The 18,789-nt window shown below is 44.7% G+C and overlaps 1 protein-coding gene across 1 annotated transcript in view; it reads right to left on the reverse strand.

Annotated features, from left to right (window-relative positions):
- Positions 1-18,789, reverse strand: part of LASP1 (LIM and SH3 protein 1) — a 66,021-nt gene that overhangs the window by 43,155 nt on the left and 4,077 nt on the right. The window contains exon 2 of the mRNA XM_001371428.4: positions 11,556-11,650. Coding sequence (XP_001371465.1) covers positions 11,556-11,650 — 95 coding nt within the window. The remainder of the gene's footprint in view (positions 1-11,555; positions 11,651-18,789) is intronic.

An 18,789-nucleotide genomic window follows, 5' to 3' on the forward strand; every position in this document is an offset into this window, starting at 1 on the left:
TTCCCATGGCAACCTCATCCCCAGCTCCAGGCAGAATTGAGCACCAGCAAGCGTGCAGAGACAGCAGTGGAAAGGAGAGGGGAGAGTTTTCTGGTGGGGGAGGCCATTCAGGAGACAACAAGAAAGGGAAAGAAGGCAGTGATAAGACCCTCAAAGCTACAAAGCTGAGGAAGCTCAGGGTGAAGAAAGAGTCTTAGAACTGGAGATGAAACAAACTAGTCATCCCATGTTAGCACCTGCCCTGTGGCCACATGTTTCTCTCCTGATTCCTTCCAGATAGATATCAATTGCCTTAAGGTAGAGGCTCACTCAGAGAGCCAGGGGCCAGTTGGGAGAATAAGGCTTGGGTAAGGGGAAGATTAGGGATGCAAAACAAATTCTAGCTGTGTGACCCTAGGCAAGTCACTTAACCCTGTTTGCTTCCGTTTCCTCATTTGTAAAATGACCTGGAGAAGGAAATGACAAACTACTCCACTATCTCTGCCAAGAAAACCCCAAATGACATCATGTAGTCATCATGATGTCACTAAAATGACTGAACAACCTTTTTTGTGGGTGGGAAATAAATAGCCTACTACTTGGGTGGGCATAAAACTTATTCAACCCCTTAAAACTTTTCAGTTCCCACCCTTACTTTCCTCTTGCTCTGAAATGGGAGTTAAGAAATCCTTAGTACTCTCCTGCCCCATCCTAAGATTGCCTTTTCCCAGACCCATTCTCACATCCCTCGATGCTTCAGGAGAACAGCTTTTATAATGGAGAGAAGGATTGTGACATCCTAACTTCCAGCTTGAGGCTTGGTCAGATGATACGTAGGGGCAAGCTGCTCTACTAGAAAGGATCCTTGGAAACAGGAGCCATTGGCCAGCATCCTGTTGATATGCATTTGAGGGACCATGGACAAATCCTGTATCTCTCTAGGCTTCAATTTCCTCCTCTACAAAGAGTTGAATGGATGGCCTCCAAGGTCCCTACTAGTTCTGGCAAACCTTTTCTTTCTCATCTGAAAGCCCCTGTAGAGAGCAGAGTTTTGACTATCTTCTTCTAAACCCAAATCATTTTCCAAGTAGTTGGCACTTTACTGAAGGCAGCTCTAGGGCAAGCTGAGACCCTAGGTAGAAGAAAGACTAGCAAAAACTCTGAGATGGGGAAAGGAGTGGGATGGGAGGGAGAGAATCCAGCATTGGTGAGGCTAAACCCAAGACAAAGTTATCGCCTGTCTGTCAGGATGAGAAGAAGGCACATACAGGCAACTGGGGCCCTGTGGTGTGACAGCTGTTGCTATCAGCAACAACAACATCCAAGGCATGAATTAAGGGAGTGGCAGATGTCAGCAAGGGCAATGTTGGCATTCCAGCATTCATCAGGTGCCTCTGCTTCCCACGCCTATAATTCTACCTTACTACCATGTTACTTCCCCATCTAAGTAGGGGGAGGGGATATCCAAGGGCACTGACCACAGCAGTCAGCTCACAGAAATAAAAGAAAGGTCAAGAGCAGAGGCTTCCCCCTCCCCAATCTTCTACCTGACACCCAATGGCACATGTCCCATTGCTTTCTGAAGGAACACTGCCAGCAATTCACTCTAGAAAAACTCTTCACTCTCTGGTTTGCTATCTACTTATTGTAGAAGTAAAGAAGGAGCTAACCAGCAAAACTCTTCTTAGAGATCCCAGAAGGAAAAAAGGATCAGTCTGGTACCTACAGATTGAGATGGTCCAGGCAAGAGTGGATGAGAAGGGTGAGGAAGTGCATAAGAAGGGGCAGCTAGGTACATAGTGGATAAAGCACCAGGTCTGGAATCAGGATGACCTATATTCAAATCTGGCCATAGATACTTCCTAGCTGTGTGACCCTAGGCAAATCATTTAACTCTTAAGAGTTGTTAATGGGATAGAAAGTATGGATTTAAGGGAAAAAACTTAGATGGAAAAACTACTATTTCCACTGGAGCCTGGAGCTATGATTGTGGACCATGGGGGCAGCTTGTTTAAGAGGCCACCTCACCAATCTCACTTTCTTACTCCTCTCCAAAGGTTAGCTTCTACAGTAGGAAAGGCAACAAGGCCCAAAGGGGATCAGTGGGGACATAAGCCCACTTTCCCAATCTCCCACCCACCATCAGTTCACTTTCTCACTAAGTCTTGTCCCTTCAAAAACTGCAGGGTTATTTTTTTTAGAACCAAGAAAGAGGTACCGGTAACCACTTAGGACAAATAAACAAAGGAAATAATCCAGATCTCTCAACCCACAGCCTCTACATCCTGACTCCAGAAGAAGTTGCTGATTTCTAAAGACACCCCCAGAGAAAAATGCTGAGAAAGCAGGGAGACCAACCCCGCTCCTGGGAAGCAGTTCCTCACTTTCTGCCCCACTGGGGGTACAAATAGGCAGTAGCAGGGATAAAGGACAGAGGTCGAGAACTTCCCAGACCTCAGGAATGGGGGAACATGATAAGGTAAACCCCCAGTGACAATGTGCATGACAAAAAGAAACATGGTTGACCTTTGGTTGGCTGGAGAGGAGATAGTTTTGATCCACTGGTTTTTAGCAGAGACTACTCTTCCCACACTTTGGTAGTCTGATATGTATCTATGTAGCTCCTTTTCAGATTGTTTTTCTTTTTCATTTTAATTTTTTACCACCCAAGTTTTCCTAAGTTATATGATCAAACTTATTTCCCTCCCTCCCTTCCCCCTCCCAGTGGTGCTAGCAGGCAATTCAACCTGGGTTGTATCTGTTTTATCATGTTAAACATATTTCCATATTGTTCATTTTTATAAGTGACTAATCTTATAAAACTGAAACCCCACAACATAAACTCAAATAAATGAGTGAAAAATCATATGCTTTCATCTATTCCACCAGTTCTTTCTCTGGGGGTAGACAGCATTCCCTGTCATAAATTCCTCAGAATTGTCTGGATCGTTGTATTGCTGAGCATAGCTAAGTCTTATCACAGTTAATCATTCCACAAAATTGCTGTTACTGTTTACAATGTTCTCCTGGTTCAGAATATTTTTAAATGTATAAACTAACATGAGATACATAGGATTTTAAAAGAAAAGAATCATACTGACATAGTTATCAAAATAGTTTAAATAAACAAATCCACTGATTCCGTGTGAAAAACTAATCTAGTTGGCTGGACAGACTCTCAAAGTCAATTCCAATTGGAAAACCCTGATTTCCGGAGTGGGAGTCATGGGGGGAACATTTCAGAAAAAGCTACTCCTAGGCACCCTTTTATTATGAGTTTGTCATCCTATTACATAAATCGTTCACTTTAATTTTTTTTTAACCTTACCTTATATTAAGTATTGATTCTATGACAGACTAGAGGTAAGAGCTAGCAATTGGAGTCAATTGACTTGCCCAAAGTCACACAGATGGGAAGTTTCTAAGACCACATTTGAACCCAAGTCTTCCCATCTCCAGTTCTCACGCTCTATCCACTGTGTTGCCTGCCTCACTAACTTGACAGTTCCAAAAAGGTCAGCAGCTCTGGGTTATAGCTGCCAATTTGGGTCAGACATTTCCCAATCCAAATTTTACCCTCTTAAGCCTCTTCAGTCAAGTCCCAGGAGACAGAAAACTTTTGGGATAGGATAGAGAATAGTTAAGCCAAGATCACCCCCTAGAAAAGGTGTTTGGATGAAGGGGAGAAGAATTAAGAGTTTGGGAAACATTGATCAGGAAGCAATTTGAGCAATTGGAGAAAAAAAAAAGTATTAACTTCCAGAGTTCAAGGGTTCAGCTCTGATATTTATTACTTCTGTGACACTGGACAGGTCACAACTTTTCCTGGTCTTAGTTTTCTCATGAGGAAAATGATGGGGCTGGACCAGGTAGCCACTAACTTCCATTTCTCAATCTCTGTTCAAGGAGTCCCCAACCCCTTAAGGTGGGCCTCCTCCAACCTGTAGTTAAGAATACCAATTTTAAAAAGAGAGCCGAGTTTCTCAGAAACCAGTGCCAGGCAAGTAGCGTATTCTGACAGACAGGCTTCCCCATGTCTAACTCTCAAATGAAGCCTCTCCCCCTAAACCAGGACTATCTCTTTTCCTCGCCTCTCCCTTTGGTCTGCCTTTCTTCCATCTGGTTAAAAGTGTGTCTTTCTTGGGGCTACAAAATATCAAATCTGGAGTTCAGGCCATTCTGCAGATGACAAAAGTGCAGTCACAAAACTAGAGTCTGTAGAAATGTTTTGCACAACAGCATGTGGATAACTTATATCAAATAGCTTACCATCTCAGAAAAGGGGGTGGGGAAGCAGAGAGAAATTTTGTATCACAAAATGTGAGAAAACAAATGTTAAAAATTGTTTCTAAGGGACAGCTAGGTGGCTCAGTGGCTAAGAGATAAGCGATCCTGGATTCAAATTTGGCCTTGTACTCTTCCTAGCTGGATATCTCTGGGGTAAATTTAACCCCTCATTGCCTAGCCCTTACTATTCTTCTGCCTTGGAACCAATGCACAGTATTGATTTTTTTTTTAAACCCTTACCTTCGGTCTTGGATGGCTGTGTAAGGGTAAGTGGTTAGGCAATGGGGGTCAAGTGACTTGCCCAGGGTCACACAGCTGGGAAGTTTCTGAGGCCAGATTTGAACCTAGGACCTCCTGTCTCTAGGCCTGGATCTCAATACACTGAGCTACCCAGCTGCCCCCCACAGTATTGATTCTCAAGATCGAAGATTTTAAAAAATTGTTTCTATAATTGGGAAAAAAATTAAAAATTAGTTGCAAAGCTTCAACTAGAACCTAGGTTTCCTAACTCCCAATTCAGTATTCTTTCTATACCCCTGAAATCTGTGTCCCTAGGGTTGTTGTTCTTTTTCCAAGTGAATAGAATTATTATTGATTTAGAGCTTAAAAAAACCTCAGAGGTCATCGACCCCAACTGCCTCATTTTAGATGAGCAAAGTGAAGCCTAGGAGTGATTTATCCAAGGTCAAGCTTAGTTAGCTATTATTCACATGGCACTTAAATGTCGACAAAGCATTTTTTCTCATGATCTCATCTGAGCTTCCCAACAACCCAGGCAGGTAGATATTATCATTCTCCCCACTTTACAGAGGAAAAAAACAGAAGCCCACCTGCCTCTTAATCCAGTCCCTCTTTCCACTTGTACACTTGTACCAAGATCCCTCCAAGTGCCCTTTACCACACCTACTAGAAGCCTGGTTTTCTTGACCCAGAAAAGGTCCTCAAAGCTTCAGACCATCTCCATTCTCAAAATATTAAGCAGGAGTAGGAAGCACAAGCCCATTCTACTGCTTCTTCTCCACCCCAGCCCCATGTCAGCTTGCTTCTGGGACTATGGCAGCCTAGGAGTAAGCTGATAACCCATCTGCAAAGGGACACAGAGAACAATGCACTTTAAGAAAACTGGGTATACAGAACTCTTGCCAGATAAATTAATTGTGGAAAGGGTCTACTTATTCCCATAATAAAAAAGTTCAGGGGCACTGGTGCCTCAGTGGATTGAGAGCCAGGCCTAGAGGTGGGAGGTCCTAGGTTCAAATTCGACCTCAGATAATTCCTATCTATGTAAGTGACTGAACCCCCACTGCCTTGGAACCAACTCAGTATTGATTCTAAGACAGAAGTTAAAGGTTTAAGAAAAAGTGTCTCTGTTTTACATAAGGATTTATAAAGGCTTCTTTAGAGTCTGGCTTCCCCCACCCTGAAAATGTTAAAATATGATCTTACTTAACAAAAATTTACATTGACACAAACCCCTCTCTATAAACCAATGTAGAGCCAGCCGGCTTCATGCCTATGTGTACAAAAATGCATGTCTTACACCTCTAAAAATGATGCAATCTGGCGTGAATATAAGCACTAGTCTTCTCTTCCAATATAGCCTGGTAGCATCTCACCTACCTCGAATTTTCCCTCATATACATCCCCATCCCCAACTTCCTCTTCAAATGGGGGGGGGGGGGGGAGGGAAAAAGGGGGAGGGGGGAGAGAGAGAGAGAGAGAGAGAGAGAGAGAGTGTGTGTGTGTGTGTTGCCGTCACCAGACGGGAAGTCTGAGGGTCTAGGGACGCTCACTGTTGGCAGGAAGCCAAAAGCCAGTTTGGTTTCTCTTTTCCCCCCAGGAAAATTTGAAGAAACTGAAGAGGCCTTTTTGTCGCTTGAGACATTTTCCAGAAGCCACATCCCAAGCTTGTGAAGCCAACAGGAGGAAGAAGAAAGAGCTACTCACTCCAGCTACTTCCCACCAACCCCCACCTCCTCCAAGAGTTCCCCTCAAAGACTTGGGCTCATCTCAGGGCTGGGAGCCTGGCCAGGGAATCCTTCTATCCATTCAACTCTCCACTCCCAACACACACATATACACACACACACACATACACACAAGGGTGGGACACATCCCACTCCTACCGGCAGACTATACTGAGAAACTGTCTGCTTTGCCCTGGGGTCTGGCATAAGGCTGATTCTACGTAAGCTATCAAGCTTTGACCAGAATGGGAAAAGCAGGTCATAGGGCTGACTCCCAAAACAGAAGATCAGAAAGGTCTGTGGTCTGGGCAAAGGGAAACAATGGAGTCACTGCTGCTTCCCCCTAAGGGAGAGGGAGTATGAAAGCAGGGGGAAAAGATGACAGCCTGTATTTGGACCAAATGAACCAGAGAGAGAAGGGCTCTGGATTCAGAATCCTGGCAAGTGCGCAAAAGAACAGATAGACTGCCTCCCAAAGTAGCAGTTTAAAAAAACGAGAGAAATTGGAAGGCCTGGACTTGAATCCATGCTCTTTATATTACCTGTGTGACACCTTGGTAAAATAACTCACTCTTATCTGGGTCTCACTTGTAAGATGAGGAGATTGGACCAATTGACTTTGAAATCCTTTTCTGGCCTTTAAATCCATGATACTATAAAAGCACAAAGCTCCAGTTTTCCTGGGATGGTGGAAGCAGGGACAGGAGGGAAAATACTCTCCCAAAAGACAACAGGTCCCAATGGAAGAACCTGCCCTGTTTGCACCCTCTTGTGTGAGAGGGAGAAGCACGTGGGAGACCAGTTTAAAGCTAAAGGGTAGAAAGGGGGTTAAAATTAGCCAAGTACCCCACCACCATCACCCCCAAAGAGTGCTAGAATACCATGGCACCCTGAGAGAGGGCTTGATGAGAAAGAAAGATTGTTCATATCCTCAACCCTTGGAAGAGGAAGGAAGAGGGGGAAAGTAAGGAGAAATTACAGAGCTGAAGACCCTGATGCCAAAGATTCAAACATGAAAGCAGAGGCTCATGAAGCACACATGGGTAGCAAAGGATTGTTATTGTTAGGCTTTGGTTTGTTTTTTTGGAGAGGGGAATGATGGCTCAAGCTTCTGGCACCTAGAGTTCGAGCTAAGGGAAGAATTAGAATTAATAGGGTCTCCCTCCTGGAAGGAACAGAATCAGCTGAGTGGATTAAGGATGGCAAGGTGGTTCCCTTCCTCCTACCCAGGGTGAAGGCAAAAGGAAGAAGAAAGAAGGGAGGAAAAAAAGCTTGCTTTGCTGGCCCAGAGCCAGGGGTGAGACAAGGGACCTCTGTGCTCTGCTAGGTTACAGGATTCAACTAAGGAAATGGAATAGCTTCTTCTCCTCCCCCCCTCAACCCGGCTACCCATCTACCCCCCCCCACACACACACACACACAGACCCACACACTCAAGTTGGGCAACCATTGACATTTCAGCATTCTCCAGGTCCCAATGCTACTGTTCCAAGTATAGTACATTGACCATCAAGGCCCATGGAGTTCTTAACTAGGGAAGAATACTCTAAGGACTGTTTGGATACAGAATAAGACATTGTTATGGAAGAGGAATCCCCAGTGAGGTCCTCAATTAGACAAAAACATCCAGTCACTGAGGAGTTAACTGCCCTCTTTCCCCACCCCCCACCCCCCATGCTGGGAGGAAGCTGCTGAAAACCAGAGCTTCTAGTAGACTTGTGTGAGCCTTTAAGAATGTGAAGAATGTCCCATTTCCCTTGGGGGGGGGGGGGGAGAGGAGGAGAGGCTTATTAGGAAAGATGAGGAAGCTAGAAGAGAGGAGTGCAAGAACAGTTTGGGGAGAGGAGGGTCTGTCCCCTCCCCTTTCTAGCCCCCAATCTTAAGAAAGGAATTTTAATCCCCAGAAATCAAATGAAGAAACAATTTAGAACTATGGATTTCTTACAATATAGGAAAGGGGTTACCCCCATCAAGCAACATCTCCAAGTCTTCCTCGTTCTTCCAAGCATAAGTCTAGATTTTGCCAACAATGAGCCCCTAGATTTACATCCTGTAATAGAAAAAGGTAAAAGACTCTGGAAGGATTTGTCCTGCCCCATCCCCATCCCCAACTCACCCCAAGGAGAGTTCAATCCAGGAGAATATAAACTCCTACAGGCAGAGACTAGTATATCTTTTTGTTGCTGCATCATGGTATAATCTCGGAAAACCTAGGCAGAGGTCCCATCTGGCATATGGTTGGTTGTTGCCCTCCTTCATATTTGAAGGGTACCAAGCACATGCGGGTTATGTGACTATATGCAAATCACTTAACCCCAGTTATAGCAGTTGTGGAGAGGCAAGGAGATATTCCTTTTCTCTCTCTCAAATCCTAGGTAAACAGGATTCCCAGAGCTCAATGGACTCAAACTATAAATTATAAATCATAGAAGTATTGACAACCTATGCCAGTTCACAGGAGTTTCTCACACCCATGAAAACACAGATCTGGTTCTTACCAAAAAATTTAAAAAAATTTTAAAAAGTTAACCATTGAAAGGTAAACTCTACCTACCCACTGGCCCACTCCTCAAAAAGGCCAGCATTACAGATCCCTCCCAGGACCTGCCAGCCTGGAAGACCCTGAGCCCTATTCCCTCTCTCCCACCTTCTCTTTCCTTTTTTGAGCTTTCACTAAAAGGGAATCCCAGAATCCCAAATCACTCACTATAGAAACTGGTGAAATGGAGCTGTTTTCTTAAGAATTAATCATTGGGGCACAGTTAGGTGGCTCAGTAGATTGAAAGCCAAGCCTAGAGTCAGGAAGTCCTGGGTTCAAATATAGCCTCAGACTCTTCCTAGGTGGGCCCCCCCCCCACAGGTCACTTAACCCCGCCCCCATTGCTTAGCCCCTTAAGACAGAAGGTAAAGGTTAAAAAAAAAAGTGACCATTGATGTTTCTGTGCAATTGGGGGGGGGGGGGGGGAGTTAACCATTGAAGGGCAGTGGATAGAGTACCAGGCCTACAGTTGGGAGGAGCTGGGTTCAAATCCAGTCTCAGATATCTCCTAACTGTATGATCCTGGGCAAGTCACAAGACCCCCTCACTGCCTAGCCCTTACCACTCTTCAGAAAGAAATGAAAGAATATAAAAAATGTTTTAAAGTTAGCCATTGAGGATTCGAATCAAGAACACATGTGACACCCAGTGGAATCACACGTTGACTATGGGGGTTGGGGGGAGGAAAAGAAAATGATCTTTGTCTTTAATGAATAATGCTTGGAAATGATCAAATAAAATATTATTTAAAAAAAAAAAAGTTAACCATTGAGAGGTAACCTCTACCTATCCACTGGCCCACCAAAAAAACAACACAAAACAAAACAAAACTGGAAATGTATTGCCCCCTCCAGAGAAGAGACAGCTAGCTATGAGAATGAGAAAGGAATCTAATACAAAACAACAAATCAGATTCTATTGCTCCCTGTGTTTACAAAGCACTTGTCTCACAATAAGATTGTCAGGTAGAAAAAACAACTACACTATAATGTCCCCATATTTTCCAGATGAGGAAATAGGTGAACAGAAATTAAATGACTTATTCAGGGTCACATAGCTAGTAAAGGGTAGAGGAGCAACCATTCAGACATAATGTTCTATTTTCTCCTGAGTTATGCCCCTAGATCAATGGCATCAAATTCAAATAGAAATGGGGGCCACTAAGCTGCATGAGCATCTCTGCAGGCTGCATATTGACTTAGAAAGCCATATTTTAATATTATCTATGTTTTATTATGTTTGTTGTATTTTTGCAAAATATTTCCCAATTACATTTTTATCTAACTCCTGTGACATGGGAGTGTTGTGGGCACCATACAGTCTGTACATTTGACAAATTTGCCTTAGATAACTCTTCTGTTAATAATGGGGAGAGGATATACAAGTACAGCAAGGCAAAGGGTACCAAGTACTCAATCCTAACCAAAAGAAGGGGGAGAAAAACCTCTAACACTGGGTGTTCTCCATATTTACTTTGAGCCTGGTTTTCTCTAGATCATCTAGGCTGGAAGTAGATCTGGCCACTCATGATCTGATTCCAATACTTATGAAGATGGAAGCTTTAACTTGCTCCATTTTTCTGATTGGTGCAAGAGTTGAGTAGCACAGCTAAGCCACCCACAGAAAAACACATAATACACCCCTGCCCAAGTCAGCCCTCCCTAGACAGTCTTCTCTCCTCAGATGTAGTAGTCATTGGTCCCAGAGGGAGGAGGAATTTTCAATTCACCAGTTCTCCACTGAGATGGGGAGGGGGTGGGGAGCAGTGACACAAGCCACCAGGAAGTGGGGGAGCAATAATGGGGAGAAGGCAGGAAGGGAGGAGAAATAGGGGAAGAGATTTTTCTGAAATGGAGAAGTTTGAGCAAGGCATTCCAAGCCACAGGGAGCCTGTGTGTGTATCAGAAGGAAGAAAACAGGACCAAGAAGAGGGAATTGAAGGATAGGGCAAAGAGGAAGGGTAAAAGGAGGGAGAACAAAGTTGGAAAAAAATGTTCTCTTGGTATATATACACATACCTCACACTCTCCTCCAGAAATGCCCCTTGCAAACATTCAACCAGAAACATAACTGTGCTTAAAACACACTGTAGGGGCAGCTGGATAACTCAGTGGAGTGAGAGCCAGGCCTAGAGATGGGAGGTCCTAGGTTAAAATCTGGCCTCAAAAACTTCCCAGCCGACCTTGGGCAAGTTACTTAACACCCCACACATCCCTTCCCCCCATTGCCTAACCCTTGCCACTCTTCAGCCTTGGAACCAATACACAGTATTGATTCCAAGATGGAAAGTAAGGGTTAAAAAAAAATACACTAAAAAAAGTCCCCATGTGCTTTCTGCTTGTCTCTTTCTTCTTCTTTCCCTCTTTCTCCCTCCTCTTCTCACCACTCTTTCCCCTTTCTTTTCCTCTCCCTTTTCTCTCCCCAACTCTCCTTCTCTTCCACTATCCCTTTTCCTTCCTTTCTTCTCCCTCCTTTTCCCTCTCCCTCCCCATCTTCCCCCTTTTCTTCTCCTTCCATTTCTCTCCCCCTCTCCTTTCCCTGTCTCTCTCCCCTCCCTCTTTCCATTCTTTTCTTTCCCCCTCTCCTATCCCCTTTACTCTCCCTTCTTCCTCCTTCTCCCTGTCCCTCTACATGTTTCTCTCCTTCCCCTTCCATCCCTCTCTTTCCCCCTCTTTTTTGCTCTCCCTCTCCCTCCCTCTCTCCCAACTCTTTCCTTCTCTCTTCCTCACCCCTCTTTTCTTTCTCTTCCTCTCTCCCCAACTTCTCTGTAGTCCTGTACTCACGCATTGCAGTAGGGTTTCTTCTCATAGCCCTTGTAGTTCTTCATATTCAGTGTCATCTTGCAGGTCTCACAGTGGAAGCATGCTTTATGCCAGTACTATGGACAAGAAGAGGAAAGACAGTCTGAGTCAAAAGTCAGAGTACCCAGACAATACCTCCCTATAAGAAGATACTTTTCTCCCTACTCCAAAATCAAAACTGATACCAGGGGCACAAAGGCCTTGGAGCCAGAGGGTTCTGGGTTCCAATCTAGGCTTTGCAGTGTGACCATGGGCAAGTTGCTTACCCTCTCTGGGACTCAATCTCCTCCTCAGCCACATAAAAAGCAACAGACTAAATCCAGACTTTAACCTTTTTGCATGTGTGTTATATGTCAATTGGCAGTCTGGTGAAACCTTACAGACACTTTCTCAGAATAATCTTTTTAAGTGCATCAACTAAAACATAGAGGACCACAAAGGAAACCAATTATACCACAAAACAGACATCAAAAATTTGAGAAAACACATTCAGACTCCAGCTTAAGAACCACTGGACTAGGAGCAGCTGGGTAGTACAGTGGATAGACTGCCAGCCCTGCAGTTGGGGGGACCTGGGCTCAAATCTGGCCTCAGAAACATTCTAACTGTATGATCCTGGACAAGTCACCTAATCCCAATTGCCTAGCCCTTGCCACTCTTCTTTCTTAGAAGTTAATAAGTCAGAAAGTAAGGGTTAAGAATAAAACCACTGGACAAGAAGATGGCCTTTCAAGAGTCCCTTACAGGTCTAAATTTGTCCTATAGACAGGAAATGAGCAGCTGGAGTAGTGTTCTCCCTAGTCTCCCACACCTGAGCAGGCTGGAAGGCATAACAGTCAATTCTACATCAGGGAAGATATGACTGCCAAGTACATTCACACTCCCATTTATATAGTCAAAGTGATTCACATGTACACAGTAAGAGCCAAAAACCCCTCTCCAGAACTGGCCCACTGGAGTTGTTAGGAGGCCGAAGAAAGCTGAAATCTACTTGGGAAATCAGCCCCCAAGGGAAGGGGAGACTCTAAGAGTGATCTCAAGAACCTTCTGCTCAGGATCTCATAAGACTCCTGAGAAATTTAGAGCTAGAAGATCCCTTCCAGCTTTTTTTTTTTAAACCCTTACCTTCCATCTTGGAATCAATACTGTGTATTGGTTTTAAGGCAGAAGAGTGGTCAGGGCTAGGCAATAGGGGTGAAGTGACTTGCCCAGGGTCACACAGCTGGGAAGTATCTGAGGCCACATTTGAACCCAGGACCTCCCATCTCTGGGCCTGACTCTCAATCCTTTGAGCCACCCAGCTGCCCCATCCCCCTTTCCAGCTTTAATGTTACAAAGGAGAAGAAGGAAGCTTTCCTGGAGTTGGAAGTCCTGAGTTCAAATGTGACTTCAAGCACTTCCTAACTGTGTAACACTGGGCAAGTTACTTAACCTCCACTGCCTTGCCCTTGCTGCTTTTCTGTATTGGAAATAACATTAAGACAGAAAGTAAAAGTTTAAAAAAAAAGGGGGGGGGGCAGCCCAGAGAGAAGCAGTAGCTTAACCAAGGTTCACATAGCAGGTCTCCTGACTCCCTATCAAGGCATAAAATAAGTGCCTGGGAACATAGGGGAAAGGGTGAGGGGAAAGGGAGACCAGAGCACCATTTCCAAACATTTTTATAAGTCCAGATACTTCCCAGCAAGCCTGGCGCCCTGAAGTAAAGTCCAATCCCCCATCAGGAGCTCCCCACCACCAGCCTGTCCAAGTGCCACTAGTGGTTCATGTACTAAATTGTTTATGCAAAGCTAAAGGCTCAGTTGCTAAGAGGCAACTGCCAGGGAAAGGAAGGGGCAGCTTCTCCCTCCTGGACCAGCCCCAAAAGGGAGAGCTGTGACCAGCCCTGTCAGGTCTCCTAGTCCAGGTCTAAGTCTAAAACACAGAAAACCAGTGGAGAAATGAGTCCTCAGCACCAGTGCTAGCTTTGCCAGGGGAGAGAATAGAGGTGAGGGCAGGTAGGATGAGTTAAAGAGGGAGAGCCTGAGCTAGGCTACAATGGTCATGGCCAAAAGACCCCTTGATTCCAATCCAGACATCAAGTATTAATTTCTGGCACTCTTACTTTCACTCTTAGTATCAATTCTAAGACAAAGGAGTAGCAAAGGTTAGGCAACTGGAGTTAAGGGACTGACCCAGAAGCCAAGTCCTCCAAACTTGCCTCTCTATCCACTGAGCCCCCTATCTACCCCTCAAGAAGCACTTATTAAGCACCTCTGTTCTGTTGTTTCAGTCATGTCCGACTCTTCGTGACCCCATTTGAGGTTCTCTTGGAAAAGATACAGAAGTGGTTTCCTTCTCCAGCTCATTTTAGAGATGAGAAAACTGAGGAAATGGGGCTAAGTGTCTTGACACAGTTAGTAAGAGTCTAAGACCAGAGTCCGATTCAAGAAGATCAGTCTTCCTAACTCCAAGCCCAGCACTATCTACTTTGATATCTTTGCCCTTAGTAATTTTTAAAAGCACCTACTATGTGCCAAGCTGGGGCAGCTAGGCAGCTCAGTGGCTAGTGCTGAGTCTAGAGTCAGAAAACCAAGTTCAAATCCAGTCTCATATCCCGATTAGCTGTGTGACGCTGGGCAAGTCACTTAACCTGTTTGTCTTAATCCACCGGAGAGGGAAATGGCAAACCACTTCAGTAACTTTGCCAAGAAAACCCCAAGAACAGTATGGTCCAGGAAGATTTGGATATGGCAACGTGCCACACTCAAAGAAAGGCCAAAAAGGCTCAAAAGAAGCTCACAATCTAATGGTTGAGAAAACCATTTTACAGATGAGGAAACTAAGACAAATAGGGTTAAGTGACTCACCCAAGGTAACAGTGTCTGGGGCCACATTTTAACTCAGGTCTTCCTGATTCCAGACCTGGTTCTCTATCCACTGTGCCATCTAGCTGTCCCAATTCATGGGAGGAGGGCGAGTAACATAAAAATAATTATAATTACATGTAAGATATATACAGGGCAAACAGGAAATAATCTCAGAGGGGGAAGGCACCAAGGACACTGAGGACTGGGAAAAAAAGCTGAGTCCTCTGGGCCTAAAACAAGTCACTTTTCTTTGGGTCTCAGTTGCCTTATCTGAATACCAGGTGGTTGGAATAAAGTTGTCTGAGGTCCTGCTCTGACATTCTACATCTATACCAAACTTCCTCCCACCCACCACTCCTCTCACTTCCCAGCTGCCTCCTGAATCAGGCTCTAAAGGAGGGTTTGGGGGAGGAAGGGGGAAGCCACCTCACCCTGCCCTGGTTCCCTCATCTCATGCGGGGGATCTGGATGCAGGGATACCAAGGACAAGAGGGGGAGACAGAACAACTGAGGTAGAGAAACAGGGGAGGCAGGTTGGAGTTGGAGAAGCTGAAACAATATAACTAAGTTGAAAAATTCTTGGCCCAGAAGACAGTCAAATAAGATACAAAGGAGATATAAATCCACCAAGAGCCTTCTCCACTTCACTGCCAATGTGGGGCACCCCCCACCAAGAACTGATCCTTGGGCTCCTGGCCCTGGGGCAGTAAGGTTTCCCTTCCCCCTCCCATTTGGAAACAGTAGCTCCATGCCTCAGCTCTTTCACTTAACTGCCTCACCCTTCTTCAGTTTCCTCCTAAGTAAAATGAAAAGGTAGCACTAAATTAGGTTGGAGTAAAACAATCCTTCTAGCCCTTTTTATGGCCCTTATTTTTTTCTAGTCTTTTTTGTGGCCCTTATTTGGGGTGGGGGGAGCCTTAGCTAAAGAGGGGCCCTACCAGAAGCCAAGGTAGGCCTAAGGCCAAACTCTCAGTTTGCCAACTCTGGCCACCATGACTTCCCTTCCTCCAGAGCTAACTCTCCCAAAGCCATTCCCAAGAGACTCAGATACCAGTCAACTAATACCCTGAGAGTAAAAGGAAACACCCCTCAAAGCCCATGTTAATAGGGGGATTCCAGATAATAACTAGGAGATCCAAAGGAATATCTCCAGTGGTGACATTCTTTATCTCCTAAAAAGTCCCAGAGAGGTTTGGGGGAGCAGATACCTCTCTAATCACACCACTGAGGAAGCTGACCTTACTGGAGACACCAAGCCAGGGAAATTAGGATGGATTCCCTAAAGCCAGAGACTTTATCTCCTGGCTTTGTTGGCTTTGTGCCTTTTAAAAGACAGTCCAAAGGAAATATGTTTTGTGTGATAATATATGTATAACCCAGATTGAATTGCTTTTCAGTTCCCAGAGAAGGGAGCAAGAGAGGCAATTTGGATCATATAACTTCAGAAAACTTATATGGAAATTTGTTATTGCATGTAATTGGTTTAAAAAAATTAAAGACTAAAAGATAGTGGTGGGGGGAAGGTGGCAGATAGGTGGCAACATGATTAGAGCACTAGACCTGGAGTAGGGAGGTTCTGGGTTCAAATCTGGCCTCAGACACTTCCTAGCTGTGTAATCCTAGACAAGTCACTTAACCCCATTTGCCTTGCCCTTTTATTTAGACTTGCTACTAAGAAAGAATTTTTTAAAAAAAGAATCTGCCATGCCTCCTAAAATGATCTCACACCTCCCCTCAGTGACTCAGTTTCCCCTGCTTCCTTAAAACTACAAGAGACTTTTTCTGGTCTCCACTCCCACCAGTTATTAGATTCCTCTCTGAGATCAACTTCCATATACAAATGTTTGCCTGATGTTTCTAGTAATTTGTATGTTGTCTCTAACGTTAAAATGTGAGCTCCTAAGGCAGCTAGGTGGCTCAGTAGATTGAGAGCCAGGTCCAGGGACAGGAGGTCCTGGGTTCAAATCTAGCCTCTGATACTTCCTAGCTATGTGAGCCTGAGCAAGTCACTTAACCCCCACTACCTAGCCCTTATTACTCTTCTGCCTGGGAACCAATACATATTATCAATTCTAAGACAGAAAAAGTTAAAAAAAAATGAGCTCTTAGAGGTGGTGTTGTTCAGTCATGTCTGATTATTTGAGACCCCACAAATATCTGTGGGATTTTCTTGGCAAAGGATACCATATTGGTTTGCCATTTCTTCCTCCTCCTCCAGTGGCTGCTACCTGAAGAGTAGTAAGCAGGATCAGTTTTTTTATCTGTCTCCTAGCTCTGGGTATGGTGGAAAATTAGAAATCAAAATGACCTGATTATGAATCCTATCTCTACCTACTTCACCTCTGTTTCCCCACTGGGAAGTTGTACAGAAATTATTTTGTAATCCATAAATTCTAAAGAAATGGGAGCTGGTGTCATTATAATCATTCCATATGTATCTTGAGGGCAGGGACAGGTTTCATTCTTGTCTTTGTATGGGGGGGGGGGGGCCTAGAGCAAAGTCTGATGTTTAATAAATGCTAGAACTTGAATTTAATTATTCTCCATCTTCTTTACCTCCCCAGGATAAAAAAGAAAAGACAGGACAGGTTACAACTTGGCCCCCTGGAGAATGGAGAGCCCAATACCCCCCCCCTCCAGCCCCCACAGAGGGAGGTATTGGCTCAGTGCCTGACTCTAACACCACCCAGTCAGAAGGTTTTTGCCAATGCCCCTGCCTGGGGCCCCTCCTCCTCTCCAAAGAGAAGGCTGCCAGGAAAAACATTCTCCAAAATCCAGACCGTGACCCACTTTCTCACACACACACACATACACACATACATGCACAGAAATACCCAGTGACCTAAGACTTAGGGGCCAGGATTCCCCACACACACTTGCTCCAGGTGTTCTCTTCCTCCTACCCCACTTCCGGCCCCACCTCCTAGGAGGTCAAGGCACTACCAAAGCACCCAGAAGTCCAGAACAACTTGTCTCCAAGGGAAAGTAAGGGGGAGGGGAGGAGGGCACAAGGGAAGAAGAAACCAGGCTAGGGTAGAGCATCACTGTCATCTCATCTTGATGACAGGTAAGACAGGACCTCCCACAGCCAGGATGACATTTACTCAGCTCTTTCCAAGCTTAGGAACTCTTTTTAATAAAATGATGAAGAAGGGGTTGAAATGTAAGGGGATGTTGCTGAAGCCACTGGTCTAACTATTCCCCATGCCATATGGGAATCTGAAAAGCCTAGAGCGTTCTTAGGTCCATCTGGCTAGAGGAAGGAGGTTAGATTAGGGCAGTGATGGGCAATCTTTTGAGCTTGGTGTGTCAAAATTCGTCAAAAAACAGAGCATAACTCGAGTGGTGTGTCACTTTGAGAAAAAAATGTCCTTCTTGGCATATGGCCCCATACTTTTCTGTATGTGGCCTCCTGTCATTGAAAGTGTCATAGGTTCACCATCACAGGATTAGGGCCAAGGCCATGATCTCCTGGACACTTCCTTGAGGAATCAGAAAAAAGGAAAACCAGCAACCATCTGGACTATTCTATGTTTTAGGCCTGGGGGGAGGTTCAGAGGGTGCCCACAAGACTATACAGAGAAATGCCTCCAGGCTAGTGAGGGAACCAGACAGAAGCCCCACAGGGGTAAAGAAGTGCCAGCAGAAAGCAAGCAGTTTCCCTTGTTCTTTAAAGGTATCAAACTTTCAGGAACTGAGTCCCAAGACTCTTAGAGGGCAAAGTCCTTTTAAGACTACAACTACAAATCCTTACTTCAGATAAAGTCCATTGTTTTCCTTCTGGTTCTCATGGGTAGGAATGCAGATTAAAGTGAACAGGTCAGAAGCCTAAGCAAGGGAGGGGAGGGAGAGAGGAAGAGAATCTGAATTGCAAAATGTCAGAAAACAATTGTCAAAAATTGCTCTACTGGTAAATTTTCAATTAAAAAAAAAAGAAGCAGCAGCCACCTATGCACAGTCTTTTGCCATAAAACTTCTCTTATCCATAGATTCTAGTCTCAAAACTATTGAATAAAGTCCAAATGGAGATTTCTGGGCCTTCCTGTACAGCCTGTTTTGGCATTACCAAATGAGAAATTTCTAAAGCGCTTAGCACTGTGTTGGCCACATAAAAAGTCACTTAATAAAACTTGCTCCCTTTCCTTCTTCTGAGCCCCATTCTCCATTATCATCAGCACCCCTGGAATGAATCCTGCTGGTACCAAGAAAGGACTAAATGATTTGCAATAGAGTGGGGGGAGGGAGAAAAGCCTGTTCCAGAAGGCTTCTGTAGTCTTAGAGTTTCCAGATGGTGGAATCCCCTTTCCACATACCTTGCACCTAGTAGATTGCTTTGGTTGGGCAATGACTCACAGCTGGGGCACGAGGCC

This window comes from Monodelphis domestica, chromosome 2 (assembly GCF_027887165.1).
Source record: "Monodelphis domestica isolate mMonDom1 chromosome 2, mMonDom1.pri, whole genome shotgun sequence".
NCBI classification, from domain to species: Eukaryota; Metazoa; Chordata; class Mammalia; order Didelphimorphia; family Didelphidae; genus Monodelphis; species Monodelphis domestica.